The 27,462-nt window shown below is 46.4% G+C and overlaps 1 protein-coding gene across 5 annotated transcripts in view; it reads right to left on the reverse strand.

Annotated features, from left to right (window-relative positions):
• TACC2 (transforming acidic coiled-coil containing protein 2) overlaps positions 1–27,462 on the reverse strand; it is a 256,965-nt gene that overhangs the window by 134,631 nt on the left and 94,872 nt on the right. For all 5 annotated transcript variants that reach the window (XM_068259412.1, XM_068259413.1, XM_068259410.1 and 2 more), the window contains one exon: positions 20,587–26,529. In XM_068259412.1, the coding sequence (XP_068115513.1) occupies positions 20,587–26,529 (5,943 nt within the window). The remainder of the gene's footprint in view (positions 1–20,586; positions 26,530–27,462) is intronic.

The following is a 27,462-nucleotide window of genomic DNA, read 5'->3' on the forward strand; positions in this document are numbered from 1 at the left end:
CAGCTTCAGAGTCTGGAGATCTCCTGGCTGGGCTTGCAGTAATCCCAAGGCGTGCTTGTTGTCTGCTACTTCCCAGACAACGGGCAGAGGAGGAAATGCCAGAAGTACGCCATGCCTGTCACTGCCACCGAATGGAAGGAAACTTTGCTTCTCTTCAGTGAAAGTTGAGACACAACAAAAGGCCAGGGAATGGAATGAAGTGCTATCTGGGAGGGGCTCTGCCTCTTTCCCCTCCTCAGGGAAGGGCACTGGGAAAGCTCCCAGACAGACATGGGGTCCTGCACAGGGCCAGAGGAGGAATCTGTGACACACACTGGTCCAGCATGCCCGGGCACTGCTGCTGAGACATTCCCACCCCTAAAGGCAGGAACACTCAGCCTTCCAACCAGTAGGGGAAAGACGAGAGAGGGAGGGAGGGCTGTTCACCCTTTAACTAACTCACATGTGGAAGAGGAGACAGGCTGCGTGTCACTGACATGTGTGATCATAGGACAAGCTGCCAGAAACTCCTGCAATCCACATAGGACAAGCTGCCAGAAACTCCTGCGATCCACATAGGACAAGCTGCAGAAACTCCTGCAATCCACATAGGACAAGCTGACAGAAACTCCTGCGATCCACACAGGACAAGCTGCAGAAACTCCTGCGATCCACACAGGACAAGCTGCCAGAAACTCCTGCGATCCACATAGGACAAGCTGCCAGAAACTCCTGCGATCCACATAGGACAAGCTGCCAGAAACTCCTGCAATCCACATAGGATAAGCTGCATAAACTCCTGTGATCCACACAGGACAAGCTAACAGAAAATCCTGCAATCCACATAGGACAAGCTGCCAGAAACTCCTGCGATCCATATAGGACAAGCTGCAGAACCCCTGCGATCCACACAGGACAAGCTGCAATAAACTCCTGCGATCCACACAGGACAAGCTGCCAGAAACTCCTGCGATCCACATAGGACAAGCTGCAATAAACTCCTGCGATCCACACAGGACAAGCTGCCAGAAACTCCTGCGATCCACATAGGACAAGCAGCCAGAAACTCCTGCGATCCACATAGGACAAGCAGCCAGAAACTCCTGCGATCCACACAGGACAAGCAGCCAGAAACTCTTGCGATCCACACAGGACAAGCAGCCAGAAACTCCTGCGATCCACATAGGAGAAGCTGCCAGAAACTCCTGCGATCCACACAGGACAAGCTGCAGAAACTCCTGCAATCCACATAGGACAGGCTGCAGAAACTCCTGCAATCCACATAGGACAGGCTGCAGAATCTCCTGCGATCCACACAGGAAAAGCTGCCAGAAACTCCTGCGATCCACACAGGACAAGCTGCAGAAACTCCTGCGATCCACATAGGACAAGCTGCAGAAACTCCTGCAATCCACATAGGACAAGCTGCAGAATCTCCTGCGATCCACACAGGAAAAGCTGCAGAATCTCCTGCGATCCACACAGGACAAGCTGCCAGAAACTCCTGCGATCCACACAGGACAAGCTGCCAGAAACTCCTGCGATCCACATAGGACAAGCTGCAGAAACTCCTGCGATCCACACAGGACAAGCTGCCAGAAACTCCTGTGATCCACACAGGACAAGCTGCAGAAACTCCTGCGATCCACATAGGACAAGCTGCAGAAACTCCTGCGATCCACACAGGACAAGCTGCCAGAAACTCCTGCGATCCACACAGGACAAGCTGCCAGAAACTCCTGCGATCCACATAGGACAAGCTGCAGAAACTCCTGCGATCCACACAGGACAAGCTGCCAGAAACTCCTGCGATCCACACAGTACAAGCTGCAGAATCTCCTGCGATCCACATAGGAAAAGCTGCAGAAACTCCTGCGATCCACACAGGACAAGCTGCCAGAAACTCCTGCGATCCACACAGGACAAGCTGCAATAAACTCCTGCGATCCACACAGGACAAGCTGCCAGAAACTCCTGCGATCCACATAGGACAAGCAGCCAAAAACTCCTGCGATCCACATAGGACAAGCAGCCAGAAACTCCTGCGATCCACACAGGACAAGCAGCCAGAAACTCTTGCGATCCACACAGGACAAGCAGCCAGAAACTCCTGCGATCCACATAGGAGAAGCTGCAGAAACTCCTGCGATCCACACAGGACAAGCTGCAGAAACTCCTGCAATCCACATAGGACAAGTTGCAGAATCTCCTGCGATCCACACAGGACAAGCTGCCAGAAACTCCTGCGATCCACACAGGACAAGCTGCCAGAAACTCCTGCGATCCACATAGGACAAGCTGCAGAAACTCCTGCGATCCACACAGGACAAGCTGCCAGAAACTCCTGCGATCCACATAGGACAAGTTGCAGAAACTCCTGCGATCCACATAGGACAAGTTGCAGAAACTCCTGCGATCCACATAGGGCAAGCTGCAGAAACTCCTGCGATCCACATAGGACAAGCTGCCAGAAACTCCTGTGATCCACATAGGACAAGCTGCAGAAACTCCTGCGATCCACACAGGACAAGCTGCCAGAAACTCCTGTGATCCACACAGGACAAGCTGCAGAAGCTCCTGCGATCCACACAGGACAAGCTGCCAGAAACTCCTGCGATCCACATAGGACAAGCTGCAGAAACTCCTGCGATCCACATAGGACAAGCTGCAGAAACTCCTGCGATCCACACAGGACAAGTTGCCAGAAACTCCTGCGATCCACATAGGACAAGCTGCCAGAAACTCCTGTGATCCACATAGGACAAGCTGCAGAAACTCCTGCGATCCACACAGGACAAGCTGCCAGAAACTCCTGTGATCCACACAGGACAAGCTGCAGAAGCTCCTGCGATCCACACAGGACAAGCTGCAGAAGCTCCTGCGATCCACACAGGACAAGCTGCAGAAACTCCTGCGATCCACACAGGACAAGCTGCCAGAAACTCCTGTGATCCACACAGGACAAGCTGCAGAAGCTCCTGCGATCCACACAGGATAAGCTGCCAGAAACTCCTGCGATCCACATAGGACAAGCTGCAGAAACTCCTGCGATCCACACAGGACAAGCTGCCAGAAACTCCTGCGATCCACACAGGACAAGCTGCCAGAAACTCCTGCGATCCACACAGGACAAGCTGCAGAAACTCCTGCGATCCACACAGAACAAGCTGCAGAAACTCCTGTGATCCACATAGGACAAGCTGCAGAAACTCCTGCAATCCACATAGGACAAGCTGCAGAAACTCCTGTGACTAGACTAAGAGGCGCCCCAAGGCCCCCCAACATCTCAATCTCTAGATATCTGGCTTGCAGATACTGCCATGCATCCCCTTTTCTCATTTCTCTCTGCATCAAACACAATAGGAGAATGATAGCTGAGTGAGTTGTGCGCCCCTCCTACAATGTGCCCTGAGGCTGGAGCCTTTCTCGCCTCTACCTCGGCCTGGGACAAGCAGCCAGAAACTCCTGCGATCCACATAGGACAAACTGCCAGAAACTCCTGCGATCCACATAGGACAAACTGCCAGAAACTCCTGCGATCCACAAATGACAAGCTGCAATAAACTCCTGCGATCCACATAGGACAAACTGCCAGAAACTCCTGCGATCCACATAGGACAAACTGCCAGAAACTCCTGCGATTCACAAATGACAAGCTGCCAGAAACTCCTGCAATCCACACAGGACAAGCAGCCAGAAACTCCTGCAATCCACACAGGACAAGCAGCCAGAAACTCCTGCAATCCAGCACATGCTGCACAAAGCGTCACTTTCTATCTTAATTCACATAGTATATTGTGGCACAAGGGTGTGTATTCCTGCCATGTAAATCTACTGTCCTGGGTTCAATATATACCAGGGACATGGGGAAGATAAAGGACCTGTACACACTGGCTGCATTGCACCTGATTTTTTTTTTTTCAATCACAAAGCCTTTTACAACATAATGAAAACCGTGAAAAAAAAATCACATACAAAAACATTTTTTTAGGTCAAATCCCTGGAAACTTCCTGTTAAAGGACTTTTAGTCAATCACAAGAAAAACGCATTGATAGATGCAAGCAAAAACGCGAACGCATCGCAAAAAACGCAAGCATACCATTATAAAATTGCACTGTATATGCTTTTTAAAAGGACCCTGAGCAGTGAGCGAAGATCAAAATGGGGACTTACCTGGGGCTTCCTTCAAAAAGCCCCGAAGCGCGCCTGCCGCGTCATCATGCCGGGCGTCATCAGCGTCTTGCACATGTGCGGCTCTCAAAACACTGTACCACGTATGCTCAGGAGGCTGACGGTGCCCGGCATGATGACGTGGTAGGGGCGCTTCGGGAGCATGCACAGGCGACTTGCTTGGTAGCCGCCGGATTAACGGACCAGACAGTGACACCACGGAAGAGACCAGGACGATGCCGGGGGACTTCGCGGGCTGTGGGGGGGCTGGAGAAAGCCCCAGGTAAGTCCCAATTTTGATTTTAGTGCACTGCTCAGGATCCCTTTAAAATGGCATTGCAAGTGCGCTTGGTGATTTTCAGTGTGTACAGGTCCTTATTAAGATGGGGAAAAAGTAAATTGAAGCAATAGGCTACGTTCACAGTGGGGGGTTGCACTCCCTCTGACAGCAGGAACGCAACACATCATGAAAGCGGTGCCTCACCTTATCTACGTGTTGCGTACAGTGAAGCATACAGCCAATGAAAAGTATGCTTCACTGTTACCACACACATTTTGCGTTAATGCACTGCATGCACTACAATTCCACATACCGTCAGGGCCGTTTTCCAATACAAGCGCGATCGCACATGCGGTCTTTTCCACTCGCTACGATTGCGCAGTATTAGCTGTTGGGAATAAAGCACGATCGGGACGAGGAACGTGCCAGCCGACAATTCCATTCTGGGTGAAAAACGACGTGCACTAAATAGGAAATAAGCACTGCGGTGCTCTCATGACCAGCAAAACGTCTGCAAGCCTCTTTTCGAAGCTGATCACAGGCAGTGGAATAGGGCCCTTATACCACCCTGTGAATTCATAGGTGGCGCAAGCCGACCCTGCTGATTACATCCACAGGCACAGACACTGATGTGGATTGTTCTATGGACAGTAAGTCCCCTGCTTACAAACGTCGTATTACAACAGCTCATACATACAAAGTTGTCTTCCTGTGCAGAAATATACTGTACTGTTTTGTTATCACATACTGTATTTTGTTATGTTACAGTGTTGCATAAACAGTTGTAAGTTATTTAAAACACATTCAAAGCGCCTTGATAATAACCAAAAAACATTTAAGCCTGAATTGAAAGCGTTTCCCTCAGACCACATAGTGGAAAATGAATGCGATTCTGCTAAGCGTGACCCTGACCTTAAAGGTAACCTGAGATGGATTATTATACATACCTGGGGCTTTCTCCAGCCCCCTCCAGGCTGATCGTTCCCTGGATGTCCTCCTCCGCCACCTGGATTGTCTGGTGTTTGGCCTCGAAAATCCTCAGGTCTGGGGCGTTCTGGGCAAGCGCGGCCTGGCTGCACTCGCACCCTCATCGCCGGAAGCGTTCTGTGCCGGTGCAGTGCTACTGTGCAGGTGCAGAACGCTCCTGGCAACACGAGCACAACAAGGGAGCCTGCAGGAAGCCTATCATTTTTTTCTTCCTCCCCATCTCAGGTACAGTTTAAAGAGAACACGAGACAAACCTAAAGAAAAAAATGAGATACTTCTCTAAGAAGAGGAAAGCCTCTGGATCCTGCAGATGCTTCCCATGTGCTCCTGGAGACCACCGCTGATGCCTGTGACACCCTTTATGATTGTGACCGCACTCCTATTGTGTAAAATATATTGTTGGATATGTGCCAAGGGTCTGCAAGCAGCAACAGTGGGGGCCAGAAGGACCTGGAAAGCCTCTGCAGGATCCAAAGGCATCCCTCTTAGGTAAGTATCTAATTTTTGTCTTTAGGTTTTCCTCAGGGACACTTTAATACTATATGACCAAATCCAGAGAGTTTCCGAAATCCGAAAGTTTATTGTTTATCCACCGTTCACTATATATAACCCATGATTCTGCTTACAAATGATTTCAACTTACAAACAACCTCCCGACACGGAACCTGTTTGTAAGTAAGGGGTTGCTCTGTGAAGCTGCCCTCCTACAATCAGTACAAATAAAAATTCCATCATGATAGTGCTAAGTTTGTGCCTATTTGTGCTGCAAAAATGAAGATTTGTGCTGCTTTCATTTTGAAGATGATTGCACTTATTTTTTCCCCAGACAACATCACCCAGCTTTCCAGACAACAGCCTACTGACATGGAACTGGTATGGGTGAGGAGTGCTGCAATTGTGCTCATTTGTGCTGCACAAATCATCATCTCATCTTTCATAGTTTTTGAGATATTCAAGTTTTTATATAAGGGTCAAACGTTTACTCAGCCCCCCTACAACATTGCAAAGGCTGACTGAGGCATTGCAACATAAGAACCCATCTGTGAAACATGGTGGCGGGAGTGTTCTGGTTCGGGTCTCCTTTACCCTACAATATATCACATAACAGGCAGATGGAAGCATCCAGCATCAATTTCTTGCTTACACTTATCTCCCCTCAGCCTTTCTAAGAGGCCTGGCTGGAGTGTTTGAAAAAAGGAACATTTCTGAATGATAGTGACTGCAGCAGCTGTCCAGCATTTCAGTAACCAAACAGATTTTTTTAGAGTTAATGAAACTTGAGAAACAATGAGCCAAGCATTCTTATCTTTAGAGAGATATGTGCAACAGCATGTACGTTGTATGTTCCTAGGTCATTATCTTCTTTGTCGTGCTTAAAACTTCTCAATATCCCCTTTGCATACTATACAATTCATGTCACTAACTGGTTCTCAGGAGAGCCCTAAATCAAAGTTCCTACCATAGTAATATGCCCCAATCAAGCCATTAGGCTATGACTAATTTTAGGTGGGGGTCTGTTACGCATCTAGTATGTTTGTGCCCAGAGGATGCATTATTGATCAGGCAATGGTTGGTGTTTACATCTGATTACTTTGAGGCCTGGAACCCACTGCAAACCGCAAACGCAAAACGCAACCGCTAGCGTTTTGTCTGAGCGGTTTGCAAGCGGATTCATGCGCGTTTTGGGTTGTGTTTTGCAACATTGTATTTTTTTCCCCAGCGGGTGCCTAGCGTTTTGCGTTTTGCGTTTTTATCCTCATTGGTCCTGTGAATTATTTTTCATTTTGTTACAGTGTGCTGAACCGCAAAACGCTAGCAGAACCGCTCAGTTTAGGTTTTGCTGATTGTTTCTGCTAGCGTTTCAATACTTTACATTGAAGCGCTAACGCTCCCAAAATGCTGCATGTCCTGCGTTTGCGTTTCTGGGAAACGCAAACGCTCCTGTGGAAGTTGCCCCATCCATTAACATCAGCTGAGCGTTTTGGCAAAACGCTAGCGTATCGCAGCGCTGCCAAAATGCTCAAAAAAACGCTCTTGTGGGTTCCAGCCCTTAAGGTGCGTACACACGCACTACTATAAGGAATGACGGGTTCTGAACAATCCGCTGAGTGTACATTCTGTCGGCAGACTAATAACACTGTTTCTGAACAATCCGCTGAGCGGATCGTTCAGAAACAGTGTTATCTGTCTGCCGACAGACTGTACACACATTCTACTGTCGCTGGAAGGCCGCCCAGCGGGAGGGTCTGACGGACCCGTCGTTCCTTATATTAGTGCGTGTTTACGCACCTTTAGGAAAGGTGCAGATTTTCCACTTTGTACTTCATACGCAATTGCGACACGAATGTAAAGAGCAAAATAGTTTTTGGTAGTTCGTCACCTGCTTACACAGCTGTTATCCTGTCTCACATTTGATGGAATAATTGCCTAAGAAGGTGAAGCATGTTTTGCCGCTAGACAAACAGAAACACCTTATCGCGACGGTCCGCTATGGACTGATTTCATGGTGGGTGGGGACAAACACAAAGCTGTGAATCTGACAATCGAAGCCAGCTAAGCAACATATCTAGCTCCAGCCGGGAGCTATTGCAGCGAGTTAATGATTCACACCCAGACAAAGACTGATCACCCATTAACCACTTGAGGACCTAGGGCTTTCTACCCCTTAAGGACCGGCCACTTTTTTTCCATTCAGACCACTGCAGCTTTCACGGTTTATTGCTCGCTCATACAACCTACCACCTAAATGAATTTTGGCTCCTTTTCTTGTCACTAATAAAGCTTTCTTTTGATGCTATTTGATTGCTCCTGCGATTTTTACTTTTTATTATATTCATCAAAAAAGACATGAATTTTGGCAAAAAAATGATTTTTTTAACTTTCTGTGCTGACATTTTTCAAATAAAGTAAAATTTCTGTATACATGCAGCGCGAAAAATGTGGACAAACATGTTTTTGATAAAAAAAAACCCATTCAGTGTATATTTATTGGTTTGGGTAAAAGTTATAGCGTTTACAAACTATGGTGCCAAAAGTGAATTTTCCCATTTTCAAGCATCTCTGACTTTTCTGACCCCCTGTCATGTTTCATGAGGGGCTAGAATTCCAGGATAGTATAAATACCCCCCAAATGACCCCATTTTGGAAAGAAGACATCCCAAAGTATTCACTGAGAGGCATAGTGAGTTCATAGAAGATATTATTTTTTGTCACAAGTAAGCGGAAAATGACACTTTGTGAGGAAAAAAAAAAAAAAAAAAAAGTTTCCATTTCTTCTAACTTGCGACAAAAAAAAATGAAATCTGCCACGGACTCACCATGCCCCTCTCTGAATACCTTGAAGGGTCTACTTTCCAAAATGGGATCATTTGTGGGGTGTGTTTACTGTCCTGACATTTTGGGGGGTGCTAAATTGTAAGCACCCCTGTAAAGCCTAAAGGTGCTCATTGGACTTTGGACCCCTTAGCGCAGTTAGGCTGCAAAAAAGTGCCACACATGTGGTATTGCCGTACTCAGGAGAAGTAGTATAATGTGTTTTGGGGTGTATTTTTACACATACCCATGCTGGGTGGGAGAAATATCTCTGTAAATGACAATTTGTTAATTTTTTTTACACACAATTGTCCATTTACAGAGATATTTCTCCCACTCAGCATGGGTATGTGTAAAAATACACCACAAAACACATTATACTACTTCTCCTGAGTACGGCGATACCACATGTGTGGCACTTTTTTGCACCCTAACTGCGCTAAAGGGCCCAAAGTCCAATGAGTACCTTTAGGATTTCACAGGTCATTTTGAGAAATTTCGTTTCAAGACTACTCCTCACGGTTTAGGGCCCCTAAAATGCCAGGGCAGTATAGGAACCCCACAAATGACCCCATTTTAGAAAGAAGACACCCCAAGGTATTCCGTTAGTAGTATGGCGAGTTCATAGAAGATTTTATTTTTTGTCACAAGTTAGCGGAAAATGACACTTTGTGAAAAAACACAATTAAAATCAATTTCCGCTAACTTTTGACAAAAAATAAAATCTTCTATGAACTCACCATACTCCTAACGGAATACCTTGGGGTGTCTTCTTTCTAAAATGGGGTCATTTGTGGGGTTCCTATACTGCCCTGGCATTTTAGGGGCCCTAAACCGTGAGGAGTAGTCTTGAAACGAAATTTCTCAAAATGACCTGTGAAATCCTAAAGGTACTCATTGGATTTTGGGCCCTTTAGCGCAGTTAGGGTGCAAAAAAGTGCCACACATGTGGTATCGCCATACTCGGGAGAAGTAGTACAATGTGTTTTGGGGTGTATTTTTACACATACCCATGCTGGGTGGGAGAAATACCTCTGTAAATGGACAATTGTGTGTAAAAAAATCAAAAGATTGTCATTTACAGAGGTATTTCTCCCACCCAGCATGGGTATGTGTAAAAATACACCCCAAAACACATTGTACTACTTCTCCCGAGTACGGCGATACCACATGTGTGGCACTTTTTTGCACCCTAACTGCACTAAGGGGCCCAAAGTCCAATGAGTACCTTTAGGATTTCACAGGTCATTTTTGTTTCAAGACTACTCCTCACGGTTTAGGGCCCCTAAAATGCCAGGGCAGTATAGGAACCCCACTAATGACCCCATTTTAGAAAGAAGACACCCCAAGGTATTCCGTTAGGAGTATGGTGAGTTCATAGAAGTTTTTATTTTTTTGTCACAAGTTAGCGGAAATTGATTTTAATAGTTTTTTTTCACAAAGTGTCATTTTCCGCTAACTTGTGACAAAAAATAAAATCTTCTATGAACTCACCATACTCCGTACGGAATACCTTTGGGTGTCTTCTTTCTAGAATGGGGTCATTTGTGGGGTTCCTATACTGCCCTGGCATTTTAGGGGCCCTAAACCGTGAGGAGTAGTCTTGAAACCAAATGTCGCAAAATGACCTGTGAAATCCTAAAGGTACTCATTGGACTTTGGGCCCCTTAGCGTACTTAGGGTGTAAAAAAGTGCCACACATGTGGTACCGCTGTACTCAGGAGAAGTAGTATAATGCGTTTTGGGGTGTATTTTTACACATACCCATGCTAAGTGGGAGAAATATCTCTGTAAATGACAATTGTTTGATTTTTTTACACACAATTGTCCATTTACATAGAAATTTCTCCCACCCAGCATGGGTATGTGTAAAAATACACCCCAAAACACATTATACTACTTTTCCTGAGTACGGCGGTACCACATGTGTGACACTTTTTTGCAGCCTAGGTGCGCTAAGGGGCCCAACGTCCTATTCACAGGTCATTTTGAAGCATTTGTTTTCTAGACTACTCCTCGCGGTTTAGGGCCCCTAAAATGCCAGGGCAGTATAGGAACCCCACAAGTGACCCCATTTTAGAAAGAAGACACCCCAAGGTATTCCGTTAGGTGTATGGCGAGTTCATAGAAGATTTTATTTTTTGTCACAAGTTAGTGAAAAATGACACTTTGTGAAAAAAAACCAATAAAAATTAATTTCCGCTAACTTTTGACAAAAAATTAAATCTTCTATGAACTCGTCATACACCTAACATAATACCTTGGGGTGTCTTTTTTTTCTAAAATGGGGTCACTTGTGGGGTTCCTATACCGCCCTGGCATTTTACAGGCCCAAAACCGTGAGTAGTCTGGAAACCAAATATTTCAAAATGACTGTTCAGGGGTATAAGCATCTGCAAATTTTGATGACAGGTGGTCTATGAGGGGGCGAATTTTGTGGAACCGGTCATAAGCAGGGTGGCCTTTTAGATGACAGGTTGTATTGGGCCTGATCTGATGGATAGGAGTGCTAGGGGGGTGACAGGAGGTGATTGATGGGTGTCTCAGGGGGTGGTTAGAGGGGAAAATAGATGCAATCCATGCACTGGGGAGGTGATCGGAAGGGGGTCTGAGGGTTTGGCCGAGTGATCAGGAGCCCACACGGGGCAAATTGGGGCCTGATCTGATGGGTAGGTGTGCTAGGGGGTGACAGGAGGTGATTGATGGGTGTCTCAAGGTGTGATTAGAGGGGGGAATGGATGCAAGCAATGCACTGGCGAGGTGATCAGGGCTGGGGTCTGAGGGCATTCTGAGGGTGTGGGCGGGTGATTGAGTGCCCTAGGGGCAGATAGGGGTCTAATCTGATAGGTAGCAGTGACAGGGGGTGATTGATGGGTAATTAGTGGGTGTTTAGGGTAGAGAATAGATGGAAACACTGCGCTTGGGTGGTGATCTGATGTCGGATCTGCGGGCGATCTATTGGTGTGGGTGGGTGATCAGTTTGCCCGCAAGGGGCAGGTTAGGGGCTGATTGATGGGTGGCAGTGACAGCGGGTGATTGATGGGTGGCAGTGACAGGGGGTGATTGATGGGTGGCAGTGACAGGGGGTGATTGATGGGTGATTGATAGGTGATTGACAGGTAATCAGTGGGTTATTACAGGGGAGAACAGATGTAAATATTGCACTGGCGAATTGATAAGGGGGGGTCTGAGGGCAATCTGAGCGTGTAGGCGGTCGATTGGGTGCCCGCAAGGGGCAGATTAGGGTCTGATCTGATAGGTAACAGTGACAGGTGGTGATAGGGAGTGATTGATGGGTGATTGATGGGTAATTAGTGGGTGTTTAGAGGAGAGAATAGATGGAAACACTGCGCTTGGGTGGTGATCTGATGTCGGATCTGCGGGCGATCTATTGGTGTGGGTGGGTGATCAGATTGCCCGCAAGGGGCAGGTTAGGGGCTGATTGTTGGGTGGCAGTGACAGGGGGTGATTGATGGGTGATAGGTGATTGGCAGGTGATTGACAGGTGATCAGTGGGTTATTACAGGGAAGGACAGATGTAATTAATGCACTGGCGAATTGATAAGGGGGGGGGGGGTCTGAGGGCAATCTGAGCGTGTGGGCGGGTGATTGGGTGCCCGCAAGGGGCAGATTAGGGTCTGATCTAATAGGTAACAGTGACAGGTGGTGATAGGGGGTGATTGATGGGTAATTAGTGGGTGTTTAGAGAAGATAACAGATGTAAACGATACATTTGGGAGGTAATCTGACGGCGGGTTTGCGGGCGATCTAATGGTGTGGGTGGGTGATCAGATTGCCCGCAAGGGGCAGGTTAGGGGCTGATTGATGGGTGGCAGTGACAGGGGGTGACAGGGGGTGATTGATGGGTGATAGGTGATTGGCAGGTGATTGACAGGTGATCAGTGGGTTATTACAGGGAAGAACAGATGTAATTAATGCACTGGTGAATTGATAAGGGGGGGTCAGAGGGCAATCTGAGCGTGTGGGCGGGTGATTGGGTGCCCGCAAGGGGCAGATTAGGGTCTGATCTGATAGGTAAAAGTGACAAGTGGTGATAGGGGGTGATTGATGGGTGATTGATGGGTAATTAGTGGGTGTTTAGAGGAGAGAATAGATGTAAACAATGGATTTGGGAGGTGATCTGATGTCGGATCTGTGGGCGATCTATTGGTGTGGGGGGGGGGTGATCAGATTGCCCGCAAGGGGCAGGTTAGGGGCTGATTGATGGGTGGCAGTGACAGGGGGTGATTGACGGGTGATTGATGGGTGATTGACGGGTGATTGACAGGTGATTGACAGGTGATCAGGGGGATAGATGCATACAGTACACAGGGGGGGGTGGTCTGGGGGGGGGGTCTGGGGAGAATCTGAGGGGTGGGGGGTGATCAGGAGGGGGCAGGGAGCAGGGGGGGGGAATAAAAAAAAAAATAGCGTTGACAGATAGTGACAGGGAGTGATTGATGGGTGATTAGGGGGGTGATTGGGTGCAAACAGGGGTCTGGGGGGTGGGCAGGGGGGGGGTCTGATGGGTGCTGTGGGCGATCTGGGGCAGGGGGGGGAGAAATCAGTGTGCTTGGGTGCAGACTAGGGTGGCTGCAGCCTGCCCTGGTGGTCCCTCGGACACTGGGACCACCAGGGCAGGAGGCAGCCTGTATAATACACTTTGTAAACATTACAAAGTGTATTATACACTTTGTATGCGGCGATCGCGGGGTTAACATCCCGCCGGCGCTTCCGTATAGCCGGCGGGATGTTGCGGCGAGCGAGCGGTGACAGGCGCCGGCGGAGGATCGCGTCACGGATGACGCGATCGCTCCGCCCATGCCCTTAAATGGACCGCCGCCTCTGTGGGTGAGGCCGTCCTGCAGGGCTCCACTTCCCCACCGCCCCTGTGTAGTGGGCGGTTGGGAAGTGGTTAAAACAAGATACAGGGCTTACACAGACTTTGCTGGCATTAAAGGGCTGGTTCAGACGGACGTTTGGAGGCGTCGCGTTCAGCAGCGTTCGTGTGCGTTTGGATGCGGTCGCGTTTTTTCTTCCCCTAGGGGGACATTAGCCGTCGCGGTTAACCTCCCCTGGAAGCTACATGTAGCTTCCAGGGGCTCCTTGAACGCCAGAAAAAATCGGGACCCAAACGCCGCGTTTGTGTAAACGCGCTTGAAAGCTTGGTACAAACGCTCCCATTCACTTGAATGGGAGCGTTTAACACCAAGCTCTGAACGCTGGCTGTAAACGCTCTGCAAACGTCCGTCTGAACCAGTCCTAACGCAGCATTTTAAAAGTAACGTTTTTAGGGATCTACTGCCGTCCCATGCAAGTGAATGGGAACGTTTAGTACGAGCTTTTGCAGGCTTTCTTGAAAACCTGGCAGTTGATCCCGGCATCTCGTCTAGTTTTAAAAGCAACATGCAGCTTCTAGAAGGCGTTTGAAAGCCAGCAAAAGCTACTGAAAGCCAATGAAAGCCCATAAAAGCACAGCCTTTCCCTATGCTTCCTGAAAACGTCCAAAAAAGACAACGCTCTCCTGAAAGCCATTAAAAGCCTTCAAAAGCCATTAAAAGCTTAGCTGTTAAATGCTGGCATTCTTGAGGAAAAAAAAACACAGCTTTTAAACGAGATGCTGAGCAGAAGTTCAGCAGAAGCCCATGTGGAACCAGTCCATACACTGATTGTTCAGATCCATAGAATTCTAACTGGAATGTAATCCAAATGTAATAAAAAATAATTAAGCTCCATACAAACACTTGTCCAGCATAGTTAAAACAAGAGATCCGACAGCAACAAATGGGCAGTGTGGGAGCCTGTTTAAATTTAGCGATGGCACACCACAAGAATGAAGACCCAGAGGTGTGCAACTAGCCGCAGGTAAGTTGCTTCAATGGAGCAATTGTTTGTTATTGCTTGATAAGAACAACTAATAACGATTGCTTGAACCTATCCTCCAGGGTAGTTCAGTCTACATCCTATATAATGATTCCCAGGGCCGGTCCTGGACTTTCTGCTGCCTGAGGCAAAGATCGTAAAGGCGCCCCCCCACCCCCCAATATTTCTACATAACATGAGCGGCGGCCGGCGGCAGCCAGCCAGCCTTATCATCATCATCATCGTCACGTCGGCGGCGCTCGCTGCTCAGTGACTGACCGTGACAATCAGCCGCAGCCAGGGCAGCAGAGCGGGCGGCAGCCGCCGCCATCAAATCAGCAGGCTTAGGCACTAGGCAGCGTCACCAGCATGCAGCCTTGGAGGAGACAGGAGAGGCCGCAGAGCTCAGAGTCATCGGACTCGGAGGCCGGCGGCAACAGTGCAGTTTCTAGGCTAAAATGCACCCAGGGCGAGGGTGTAAAAATTGCGCCCCCCCCCCCCGGTATAGGTAACCAGCTATAGGTCCCCCCCGAGTATAGGTGGCCAGGCATGGGTGAGCCAGTAAAGTTGCCCCCAGTATAGGTTAGCCAGGTAGTTGCCTCCAGTATAGGTGGCCAGTATAGTTGCCCCCAGTATGTTAGATAGGCAGGCACCCCCCCCCCCCCCCCGGTATAAGTTAGATAAGTAGGTGCCCCCAGTACAGGTTAGCTAGGTAGGTGCCTCCAATATAGGTAGCCAGTATAGTTGCCCCCAGCATAGGTAAGATAGGTAGGTACCCCCAGTATAGGTTAGTTAGGTAGGTGCCCCCAGTATAGGTAGCCAGTATAGTTGCCACCTGTATAGGCTAGCTAGGTAGGTAGGTGCCCCCAATACAGGTTAGATAAGTGCCCCCAGTATAGGTTAGATAGGTAGCTTCCCCCCAGTATAGGTTAGATTAGGTCGCTGCCCCCCAGCATAGGTTAGATAGGTAGCTGCCCCCCAGTACAGGTTAGATTAGGTAGGTGCCCCCCAGTATAGGATAGATAGGTAGCTGCCCCCCAGTATAGGATAGATAGGTAGCTGACCTTCAGTATAGGTTAGATTAGGTAGGTGCCCCCCAGTATAGGATAGATAGGTAGCTGCCCCTAGTACAGGTTAGATTAGGTAGGTGCCCCCCAGTATAGGATAGATAGGTAGCTGCCCCCAAAACAGGTTAGATTAGGTAGGTGCCCCCCAGTATAGGATAGATAGGTAGCTGCCCCCAAAACAGGTTAGATTAGGTAGGTGCCCCCCAGTATTGGATAGATAGGTAGCTGCCCCCAAAACAGGTTAGATTAGGTAGGTGCCCCCCAGTATAGGATAGATAGGTAGCTGCCCCCAAAACAGGTTAGATTAGGTAGGTGCCCCCCAGTATAGGATAGATAGGTAGCTTGCCCAGGTAGGTGCCCCCTCATAATGGCGGAGGGGGGAGCCGGAGCCGCGGTGAGGGCAGCCCGACCTCTCCCTCCCTCTCCCCGGGCCGCCCTCCATGCTCCCCCCTCGGACTTTAGGCAGCAGAGTTAGCGCGCAGGGAAGCGCTGCTGTACACAGCCTGTTACTCACCTCCCTGGATCCGATCGCCGCTCCCACCCTGCTGGTCTCCTCTCTGCCTAGCCGGCTGATACACACGCGGCTGCTTTCTGTGTAAACAGGAAGCAGCGTGTGTAATGTATCAGCGGCTACATTGCAGAGAGGAGACCAGCAGGGCGGGAGCGACGATCGGATCCAGGGAGGTGAGTAACAGGCTGTGTACAGCAGCGCTTCCCTGCGCGCTAACTCTGCTGCCTAAAGTCCGAGGGGGGAGCATGGAGGGCGGCCCGGGGAGAGGGAGGGAGAGGTCGGGCTGCCCTCACCGCGGCTCTGGCTCCCCCCGCTCAGTCACAGCCACTTCATCTGGTGCCGCCCCTCCACTTCCTGCCGCCTGAGGAACCCGCCTCACCCCGCCTCATGGGCGGGCCAGCCCTGATGATTCCCCTGTCCCTGCATCCTCCTGTGTCCGTGCGGCGCATGTGTCTGGCATGCATGTGCAGCACACAGGCGAACTTCGGACAGCAGTGGAGGGTGGGCGTGTCATGTGCGTGAGTTGTGGGGGGATCGTGACTTTCACCTAGCTTCCGTTTTCTTAACTGGCAGGCCTTTTAACTTGTGGGCAATAATTTTAGTAGTGTCTGTCTTTGGAAATAAAAGCTCACTTGCAGTGCCGATCCTCTCCTCTTCTTTTCTCTATGAAGCATTCCTATATGGATCAGAGCACGCTGATGTGACGTCCAAGGTTGTGAAGTATGTGTACCCTGCCTGCCTCCCTCACTACCGATTGTCTTATGCAGTAGTGCCAACTGTTCTTTCCTCCTTACATGTGCAATAACTGCTGTGTTTTACCATCGTTAGGATGATGTTTTGATGATTTTTTTTAACAATTCTCGATGGACCTGTTGTTCATCATTTGTTTTAAGTGAATAGTGGTGGAACGTGAGAGCACCAACTGCCATTATCTATAACCACACCCCTTAACAATGCGATAGGCTAAAAAGTTGTTGTTTTTTTTTAGGGCCTAAGCCCACTGACGCAGTTGTGTCCACTTTTCAGTTACACATCAGTGTTAAGGGCCCATACACTGAGCCGATTAGCGGCCGATCGATCAATATCGATCGCAATTCGATTGACCAATCAATGGATTTGGGGCCGATTTTGATCCATTTCATCGATCTGACATGCTGGAAAATCTAGGTCGATCTGTTGAGATTGCTTGTCATTTTGCATTGGACCTAATGGAAATCTGATGGCAAAAAAAATGCCATTAGATCGATTTTCAATAGATTTCATACTGAAATCTATTGGAAATCTGTTCCTAGTAAAAAAAAATGTTCCTAAACACATCAGATACATCAGAAATCTATCTGATGATCTATCTGCTGCTAATTTAACGAGTCTATGGCCACCTTTAGAGATGCTGAAAAGCGGACAGAAGTAGACACAACTGCGACAGTGGGCTCAGGCCCTTATAAATATACATATGCACAGAGGAAGATACTGGTTGCTTGGCAGTTGGAAACAGCTGTTATTTCCCACAATGCAACGAGGCTCCCGCAGTGCGATGCTGAAATCAAACTGTGTGTGGGGGGGGAGTGGGGGGTGTTCACCCCAATTTCAGCCATACAGACGCCCCTGATGATCTATTCATGAAAAGGTCAAGATTTCTCCTGGGAAAGGGGTATCAGTGATCAGTTACTGATTGGAATGATGTTCAATCCTTGGTTACAGTTCCTCTTTAGGCCCCATTTACAATTAATCGGCTGCTCACAGTTACAGCTGAAAGGACAACTGATTTTCAAAGTAATGCCCATGTTTCCCAATGGCTCAGTTCACACTATACGCGTTTTAACTGAAAGATTTTTCATAAAGCACTGCTATGGAGAAGAAAAAAAAAACACGTACCAACTGATTAAGTGTAAATGAGACCTAAAGGCTTCCTTTCTCAGGAGCAACTGTGCCTGCAGATCACATATCTGTATGTATTTTAAGTCAAAGCAAAGAGCTGTGTAATCCAGCAAACCTGGGCTGGAGCTATTACATTTTGCATGCTACTAGGAGGATGTCAAAACTTTGCAACCCTCATATACTTAACTGCAATATCATGGCTGCCATTTCATTAAAATATCAGCAATGCTCACCATGACTTGATGTCACCCAGTTGGTGGCAGACTGGGGTACTCCAGTGTATGGTGGCCACAGCAGCCTAGAGGCCAAGCATGACTGTGACAAGATGTCAAGAGGAGGGTAAGTGTTGCAATAACCAAAGCCCCATTGGAGATTTACTCTGATAGGTAGCAAATGTAATATGTCAGACTTCTCACTTTTTGTCAATTGTCACAAGAGCTGAAAATGAGGAGTGATCTCCCCAGCAGGAGCACAGATAACAATACAGCTGTAACAGAGGTACTAACATGTTCCCAGTGTATCAGGAAGTAAACACAAAATGTTTTGCCTTGACGTGAAATTCCACCCCAAACTCCTGTCTTATGAACTTACCAATACTATAATTTGTGAACAGTGAGCATATAATGTCTACGGATGTGTAATGGCATCAAAATAAAAGGTTCCTGCAGATGTCAATCAGAACACGGTTACAAGACATAATATTGTTTACCTGATACAGAAGCATATGTCTGGTCACATACTCAGACAGTTCTGTGACATACTTATATCTGGTGATCTAGATAAGGTGCATTGATAGCATGCCTTTATTATGTCTTCTGCATTGCAATCACCAGTATATGCCGGGTGTGCATATATTGGGCCTGATTCACAAAGTGGTGCAAAGTGTTTGCACGCCTGTGAAAAGCCCTTTATCACGCCTAAACTCAGTTTAGGCGCGATAAAATGAAACTTGTGCGAAATTCCCGTGCGCAAAGTTTTACGCGCGCAATCGCGCGGTGCAGTGCGCGCGATGCGCCCATTAAACCCTATGGGCGCTGAACGCGGAATTACGCGATTGCGCGCGTAAAACTTTACGCGTGGGACTTTGTGCGCGATAAAGAGCACAAATCGGTGCTAACTCAGGGGTGAAAAGGTTATCACGCCTAAAGTCTTTTAGGCGTGATAACTGAGTTATCACCGCTTTGTGAATCAGGCCCATTGAATGAAAAAATGGTTCATACAAGAGCAGGTCTCACTGTGGGCTCTCAATCCCAAATCTATGGTGTAATTTTAGGTGGGGTACAATAAAACTTTAAAAAGGTCCTGGATTTGCTGAAAAGTGAACCTGTCATGTGTTGCTTTCAGGAGATGACTGGGGCATTGCCATAGCAATTGTCAGGCATATTCCATGGTTCACCTCAGCAACACTGATTCACAGCTGGCAAAGGCCTGTTACTCCTCTGGCTTTCATAGTATTGCTATCCATATAAAGCATAAACACTTTGAGCTTAGGACAGGAAGGTTCAATAAAACTAGTAGAAGGAGAACCGGAGAAAAACAGGGGCAGAGGCGGAGCCGTAGTGCAGAGTGACCAATCAAATCTGATCTGCTCCATTTTTGCACCTGCTCTGCCCCAGTTCTCCTAGAGCTAGTTTTGATAAATCTGCCCCATAGCGTGTTCCCCATAGTAACCAATATGATTGTCATTTTAATGTTGTGGTTCACATGAGAAACTTGAGGAGAAGTTAAAAAGGCACTATAGTGACATATAGAAAAATGCAGCAAATAATTCAGGTACCCAATTTTACATTAATTTTCCTGGTTTCATCATCAGAAACACTTCCTATATTGAAATATTGCTGAATATTGGTATGTAGCCCCACCCTCCCACTGATGCTTAGTCTAGGCTGTTTAGCTATGCAGAATTCTCTTCCCAGAGCATTCTGGGAAACCAGGCATTATTTTCACTGGCTTTGGAATTCTCAGAAACAAACATTCTCCAGAGCTGCACCTGACGAGACTAAAAATGTCACCACCTGTGAAAAATATCAGAGTATGAGGGCTTGTTTACACTATAAGCTCTTTGAGCTTTTTTTAACTGCTTGCATTTTTAAAAGCGCTGTAAAAGTGCTAGGGCAATGAATTCCAATGTGAGTGTTCTCATATAAGCGATGAGCTTTCTTTCCAATTGCAAACGCGGGTCTTGCACCATTTTCTGAGCGTCTGCGCTTCAATGGAATGTATAGGAAAATTGCAAAGAGCTTTAAAAGCGCTTGGTAGAATTATTAAATGATAACTATTGTGGAGACATTACATTGTGAGCTCCTCTGATGGGTCACATGGGTTGCTTAGTGTAATCTTTAAAGAAATCTGGAAAATGTGCCTGTCCTATATAAGTGCATAATAGCAATTTAACAAATATGTGATTGGTTGCCAAGACCACCACAAACAGTTTGCTCTTGCTCAATTTCTTTTCTATAAATCAGACCCCCACATTCTCATCAACAACAAAAAGAGGAAGCAACACAGTATTAGTGTAAAATATAAAGTAGTGCCATACCTTTCATGAGTTGTTCCTTCTAGACACAGCCTGGGACTTGAAGGCAGCACCAATGGCTCAGGAGAGGTAGGGCTCATCGTCTTCTTAGGGGAAGATCTCTCAGAGTGCAGAACACTGCGCAGCTTCTGAGTGAAGCTGAAGGAGTCCGTCGATGGAAAAGTCTGGCTTTTGATCACAGGTGAGGAAGGTACTGGCTCTGCAGGTGAAGAAACTGATTTGTCTTGAGAAGAGATGTCAGAAGAATGCTCTGATCTTGGTATAGTTGCTTCAGGAGCTTCTGATCTTGGTATAGTTGCTTCAGGAACTTCTGATCTTGGTATAGTTGCTTCAGGAACTTCTGATCTTGGTATAGTTGCTTCAGGAGCTTTGGATCTTGGTATAGTTGCTTCAGGAGCTTCGGATCTTGGTTTAGTTGCTTTAGGAGCTTCGGATCTTGGTATAGTTGCTTCAGGAGCTTCGGATCTTGGTATAGTTGCTTCAGGAGCTTCTGATCTTGGTATAGTTTCTTCAGGAACTTCTGATCTTGGTATAGTTGCTTCAGGAGCTTCTGATCTTGGTATAGTTGCTTCAGGAACTTCTGATCTTGGTATAAATGCTTCAGGAGCTTCTGATCTTGGTATAGTTGCTTCAGGAGCTTCGGATCTTGGTATAGTTGCTTCAGGAGCTTCTGATATTGGAATAGTTGCTTCAGGAGCTTCTGATATTGGTATATTTGCTTCCGGGGCTTCGGATCTTGGTATAGTTGTTTCAGGAGCTTCTGATCTTGGTATTGTTGCTTCAGGAGCTTTTGATTTTGGTATAGTTGCTTCAGGAGCTTCTGATCTTGGTATAGTTGCTTTAGGAGCTTCTGATCTTGGTATAGTTGCTTCAGGAGCTTCTGATCTTGGTATAGTTGCTTCAGGGGCTTCTGATCTTAGTATAGTTGCTTCAGGAGCTTCTGATTTTGGTACAGTTGCTTCAGGAGCTGGTGATCTTGGTATAGTTGCTTCAGGAGCTTCTGATCTGGGTAAAGTTGCTTCAGAAGCTTCTGTAGCTTCTGTAGGAACAGGTACGTCTGAAGAATGCTGCTGGTCCTCAGTGGAAAGTTCTTTGCTTGATGTCAAAAGTTCTGCAGGCTCAGGTTGTGTTCCTAGATGCATTAATCTGGTATCTGCAATTGAAGAGCTGCAGTTTTCTTTAACCTCTTCTATGGTTACTTTTGCTTCTGTGCTTACTTCCATGGGAGTAACAGTGACCGAAGTTGTCGAGTCATCAGTAGGAGTGCTTATCTGCTGAGAAACATTATTTGCCTTGTTTTCATTTAAAAGTGGCTCGTCACAAATAATTTCTGTCTCCTTGACAACGAGACTGGGTATGTCAAAAAGAATATCAGTCTCTTTAGGTGTAGGACCTAAGTGCTCAGCCTTTATTGCTGTCTCTTTAAAGTCATTAATGTCTTCTTTAATGGTTGATTCAGAGCCTTTTACCACTGTTTCTGCCTTTGTAAAGTTTTTTTCACGCTTTAAATTATCAGAGAGTTCATGGCTTTGATGATCTGAAACAAAGTCACTGTTGATGTGTGTGCTGACTGTTGAGGTCACCACACTTTTATCTGTGTCCTTGGGAAGGAGAACTGGTGCTTCGGGGCTGACTCCAGGCTCTCTCTGCAAATCGGTAAGTGTTGTTCCTGCCAGGGCTTTCTCGTTTGGTATCTCCTGCTCAGAAAGAGAATCCACCTGTAGCTGTACTGGTTGTCCTGAAGATAATTCAAACTCATCACTGGAGGAGACCTGCTGTACCACAGCGACAGGAGCAGAGTCCTGCATGCTGAGGGACTCGTTGTGGGACACGGTGTTTGATAACAGTTTTACTTCAGATGACTCATCATTTGAAACAGATAAAACGTTAGCTATTGCAGTTGGTAATGATGAAGCAATACTACTGTCTGCTGGGAACCCATTGGGATCCTCTTGGTGAAGATTTCTGCTGTCCTGTGAGTTGTGGATTGTTTCTATTCCTTGGTCAGAATTTATGTGAAGCATACCTTCAAATATCATCTCAGGATGTTTTTCTGGAGGGTGTATTTCCTCAAGCGTATTGTGATGTTGAATATTAAGTGCTTCCTCTAATTTTTCTAAGTTAACACTGTGCGTAACGGAGCATTCCAAGGATTCTGTCTTTGAACTAACAGGCTCTGTAAGCTGGATCTCCTCTTCAGACAACACTGCAGTTTTGCCATCTTCCTTGGAAATATGGCCAAGACCATCTTTCTTGTCACTGGGAACTGATTGGTATACTATTTGTGGAGTGTCTACATTTTCCGGAGTGTCTACATTTCCACCAAACTCACCTGCAGGAAAATCAGTAATATTTACTTTGTTCTCCGATTCTTTATTTAAATCTGTCCTTGGAGGCTCTGAGTGTTTTGTAGGTACATTTCTGATAACAGAATCTAAAATGGAGCATTGTTCTCCATCTGTTGTACTTGAAATTACATACTGTTCTGAAGACTGAGGAATCTCTACAACAGGACCTGTGATTTCATTGTCCTGAATGTGTGTAGCCTGATCAGTGTTACTATGTTTTCCTGCCATATCTTCACTTGCCGACTGCTGTATGTCACTAAGAGCTGCAGGTTGTGTCCTGTTTTGTGATGAATGTTCTAAATTCTTATCGCAGGTTAAAGTGGCTAGGGAGTCATTACTACCTATAGGTGAATCATGTAGCTCCTCTGTACAAATTAGTTGGAGATTTTGTACCAGCGGATCTTTAATGGAGAAGCTGTCTGTGATATTGTGTTTTATAGACTCCACTGTCATTTCATCACATACCTTTGTCTGACCCTCTGGATAACCGGCTGTTACAGAAGCTGCATTCTGCCCATCATCAGTGGGAGGAAGGGGGACACTTAACACTTCCTGTTGTGACCGGGAGTCCGCATCGGGTGTCAGTGTTGCAGTTTGCTCGACTCCAAAATCAAAGGATATACCAGGAACAGGTGTTTCTTCATCTGCATTGTCAGAAATGTCCTGACAAGGAAGACTTGCTGTTAATTCAAGAGCACAGACCACCTGGCTATTATCCCTAACTAGTAATGGTTCCATAGGGATGCACATTTCGTTTGATGCCTGAGGCTGGGCATTTGCATCTACTCCTCCTTCTCCTGGTATTCCAATCTGAGTTGAAGGAATTACCTTATTATATTTTTCCTGTGTACTTGGAGACAACTCTAGACCGTCCAGTTTTTGAATTTCCATTTTTGATTCCGGTGACTGGTTCTCTTCCGTCCCAACATTAGCGACATCTGACTCAGAACATGGCAGACCACCAGTGTGCTGTGATCCTTCAGAAACTGTTTCAGTAGAAATGTCAGAGGCAGTCTTGTCCATTTTGTTACCTGCAACCGGAGAGTCTGAGGCACATACTGCAGGAAGGTCCGACAGCTTGGAAGCAACAACTTTGACCTCCAGTACTTCCTCAGGACTGGACAGTTTCTCAGAGGTTAGAGAAGGTGTGAGCTTTGAAGACGTTTTTTCTTGCTGGCTTGAAGTAACCAGAGGAACCTCCTCACTGTTTGTAGACCTGCTCTCCAGGTTTGTCTTGTCATTTACTACTATATCGTCTTGCTTTGTAATAGCAGAAGCATTCTGTGCGAGCTGAACTTTGGACGTCTCTCCCACATTGTAATCTGGCTTGAGGTTATGTCTCTCTACATCAGACAGGAAGGACGGCTGCAGCTCAGAATTTGTGTCACAGCTTTGCCTTCGATTTGTGGCATTTAAACACTTGTCAAACCCACTTTGTTTTTTGGTGACCATGGTCTTAGTTTCATCTGGAAGAACCTTACTGCTTTCATTCAGAAAAGGTGTCTGCTTGCTTTCTGGACTTGCTGTACACTTGTTTTCCACAGCAGAGCGAGATTCAGAGAATGGTATATAGAGGTCTGTCTGTGGAAGTAAAAGGCAGATCTCTTCTTTAGGAAATGATTCAAACATTACATCTAGTGGCTGTGCTGGCACATCTTGTGAAACCTGGGTGGATGAGGAGTATCCCAAACTATCAGAACATGCAGAAACTGATAAACTTGTGGTTTCTTCTATATCAGCCTTAGTAGCTTTTTTCTTACTGCGGGTTGAGCTTACCCTGTCCTTCCTGGACTTCTTTTTACGCTTGCTGTTACTATCAACATCCATTAAACGCTTTTCTTCTTTCCCTAAAACATTCTCCTTGGCTCTGCTATCAACATCTTCATGCTCACTCTTGCTAAGACATGCAGATGCCAACTCAGCCTTGCTCTGCTGGATGGTCTGCTCATCCGTACCCGGGCTTGCATTTTTGCTCTTAATACTGGAGTTGACTGTGATCACTTTGCTTTCTTCAAGCAATCCAGTTGTGATATCATCTTTTAAGTCTGAGCGAGTCTCTATCAAATGTAACCTATCTCCAGGTGATCCAGTTATAATATCCTTAATGTCTAGGAAAGGCTCTGACAGGTTTAAGCTGCCAACAGGCAATCCAGTTATAACATCATCCTGTATGTTCAGACATGGCTTGGCCAGATGTAATCCCAATGTATCAGGAGAAAATGTAGTCATATCTTCCAAAAGTAAGTTGTTCATGCTGCTCTGTGCTTTGTCCCCAGATGCCTGTATTATGTTATGAGTTTGATTAATCTGTTCACCTTGATAAGAGATAAGAGGATTCTGTAAAGCATCTGCTACTTTTTTTGAAGGACAGTTGCTTGCAGCTCCACTGACATTTTCAAGATCTACATGACTGGACTGGTTTAGGTCTATATGAGTCACAGTATTATTAAGTGGTCCTGTGTCACTATCTAAGTCACATAAAGTAGCCATGGCTTCATTAGGAGTCTTGTATTCCTCACGTGTAGGAAGGGCTTGGACGCTGTTTAAACTAAGAAAGTCAATGGGAACTACATTTCCAGCAATAGTTTTAAATTCATCTTTATCTCCTACACTGTCTTTTTTGTTGTTTTTATTACTAATATATCTGCTATCTAAGCTAGACATATTTATTTGGTTTCCTTGGTTCTCAAACTGAATGTTTTTTGTTGTCTTCTCAGTTTGGTTAACCTTTGTGTTCATGTCATCTGAGCATGACTTTGTACCACCTCCCACGTTTTCTGACTGCATGCTACCAAAACTATTACTGGCTGTTATTTTGCCCATCTGCGCCAACAGACCTTCTGGCTCTACTGCCTGATACCTCGACTGTTGATTAAGCAACAACGTAACAAGATTATCATCAGGCAAGCTGTGCTCTGACACCACCAGACTGGGATCAAGCCCTTGAACTAAAGAAGCTTCAACACTACAAAGAGAAGGCTCGGGTTCAAGTTTATGTGTGGTGGAGAGTTTATCTTTTTTTCTGTCTGAGCTTCCATCTGTTGCTAAAGTCGGGATTAAGTTGCTCTGACCACTTTTCTGTCTCTCAGCATCTGGGGTCAAAGTCTTGGTGTCATAAAAACTACACAATTCAGGCTGTTCCTTCTGATCAGTAACTATATCCCTGAATTCTCCTTTTCTTTGGTTAGAGGAGTTATCAAGGCCTTTCAGTGCTGTATTCAGCTGTGGTAGTTCTTCATTCCTGAATAACTGTGGAGTGTCAGTCAGAAGTTGACTACTGGGTTCACCAAGATTCCAGCCATGATCTAAAGTATTATTGGTGGTAAAATGCGTAGCCGAGGCTTCTCTAGTGTCCGTTTTTAGATCTTGTAAGTCCAGTGATTCTGTACATTCTGCTGCCACCTCTTCAGCTTGTATGCCATAGGCATCACTAGCCACCAACACGGTCTCCTTTGTTGGCATCCACGGCATCCAGTCTAAGTCCTTCGTATCTGCCTCTGCTGCCTTATGGATTTTCTCTGGCAACACTTCTTGTCCCCATTCTCGGAGTATTCCAACCAGTCCTAAGTCCTCTGGAGCAGCAAAATTGTTTTCGGCCCTGAAGAGGATGCAGTAGTCAATAAGATAATTGGTTTAAATCACTTAACGTTCAATAATATTTTCAGTTGTGCAGCACAGGAGGTTGGCCAAAGATACCCAAAATGAGCCACACCAAGCAGACCTTACAGCCAGGAGAAGCTCATGGCACCCCAGAACCATGCACCACATGCTGAAGATGTAGAGAGGAGGTTAGAAAATAAATATCTTTGTATAACATGCTACACCTCATTGCACCCGATGACATTTGTTAACAGTATCCAAACCACAAAGTTAATACTGTTAAAGTTTTTTTTCACTTTAGCCTTTCAAATATGCTCAGAGAGAGGACATTGCCGGCAAGGAAGAGAGGACAGGATTTATGGCCTTCAGCCAAACAGATGGAATCAAGGCAAGCACAGCAGTGAAAACGAGTTTTCCAAGAACAATGCAATGCCACCACACTCGGCTTAGTATTGCTCAGCATGCAAAGAATGTATAGACCTCTTCAGCCTCAACAAAGAGACATGGAAATAAATCAGCCTTCATGTGAAATAATTCAGTGAGCTTTCTACACAGTGCAGCTTAAATATCTATACTGTATGTTTACTGTGAAGGTAGAGTCTTAGTTTTTCAGCAAAAACGCACGGTTCTTTCCTCTAGAGCAGGGGTGTAAAACTCAAATACAAAGTGGGACGAAATTGAACACTGGGACCAAGTCGCGGGTCAACCTCAATGTTTAATGGTTGCCTTCCTCCCTTACAATTTCCCTGGTGTCTAATGGCCCCATCGCTTCCCTATACAGTTCCCTGGTGTCTGCTGCCCCTTGTTTCCTGTCCCTTGGACCACTAGCTTTCACAATAATGCCACAAGGAGGCCTGGAGGTCGTAGGGACAGAAAGGCAGGGGAAATCTCTCCACTATAACAGCAGTAAAAAAAAACAAAAAAAACAACA

Source organism: Hyperolius riggenbachi, chromosome 10 (genome assembly GCF_040937935.1).
Source record: "Hyperolius riggenbachi isolate aHypRig1 chromosome 10, aHypRig1.pri, whole genome shotgun sequence".
Classification (NCBI taxonomy): Eukaryota; Metazoa; Chordata; class Amphibia; order Anura; family Hyperoliidae; genus Hyperolius; species Hyperolius riggenbachi.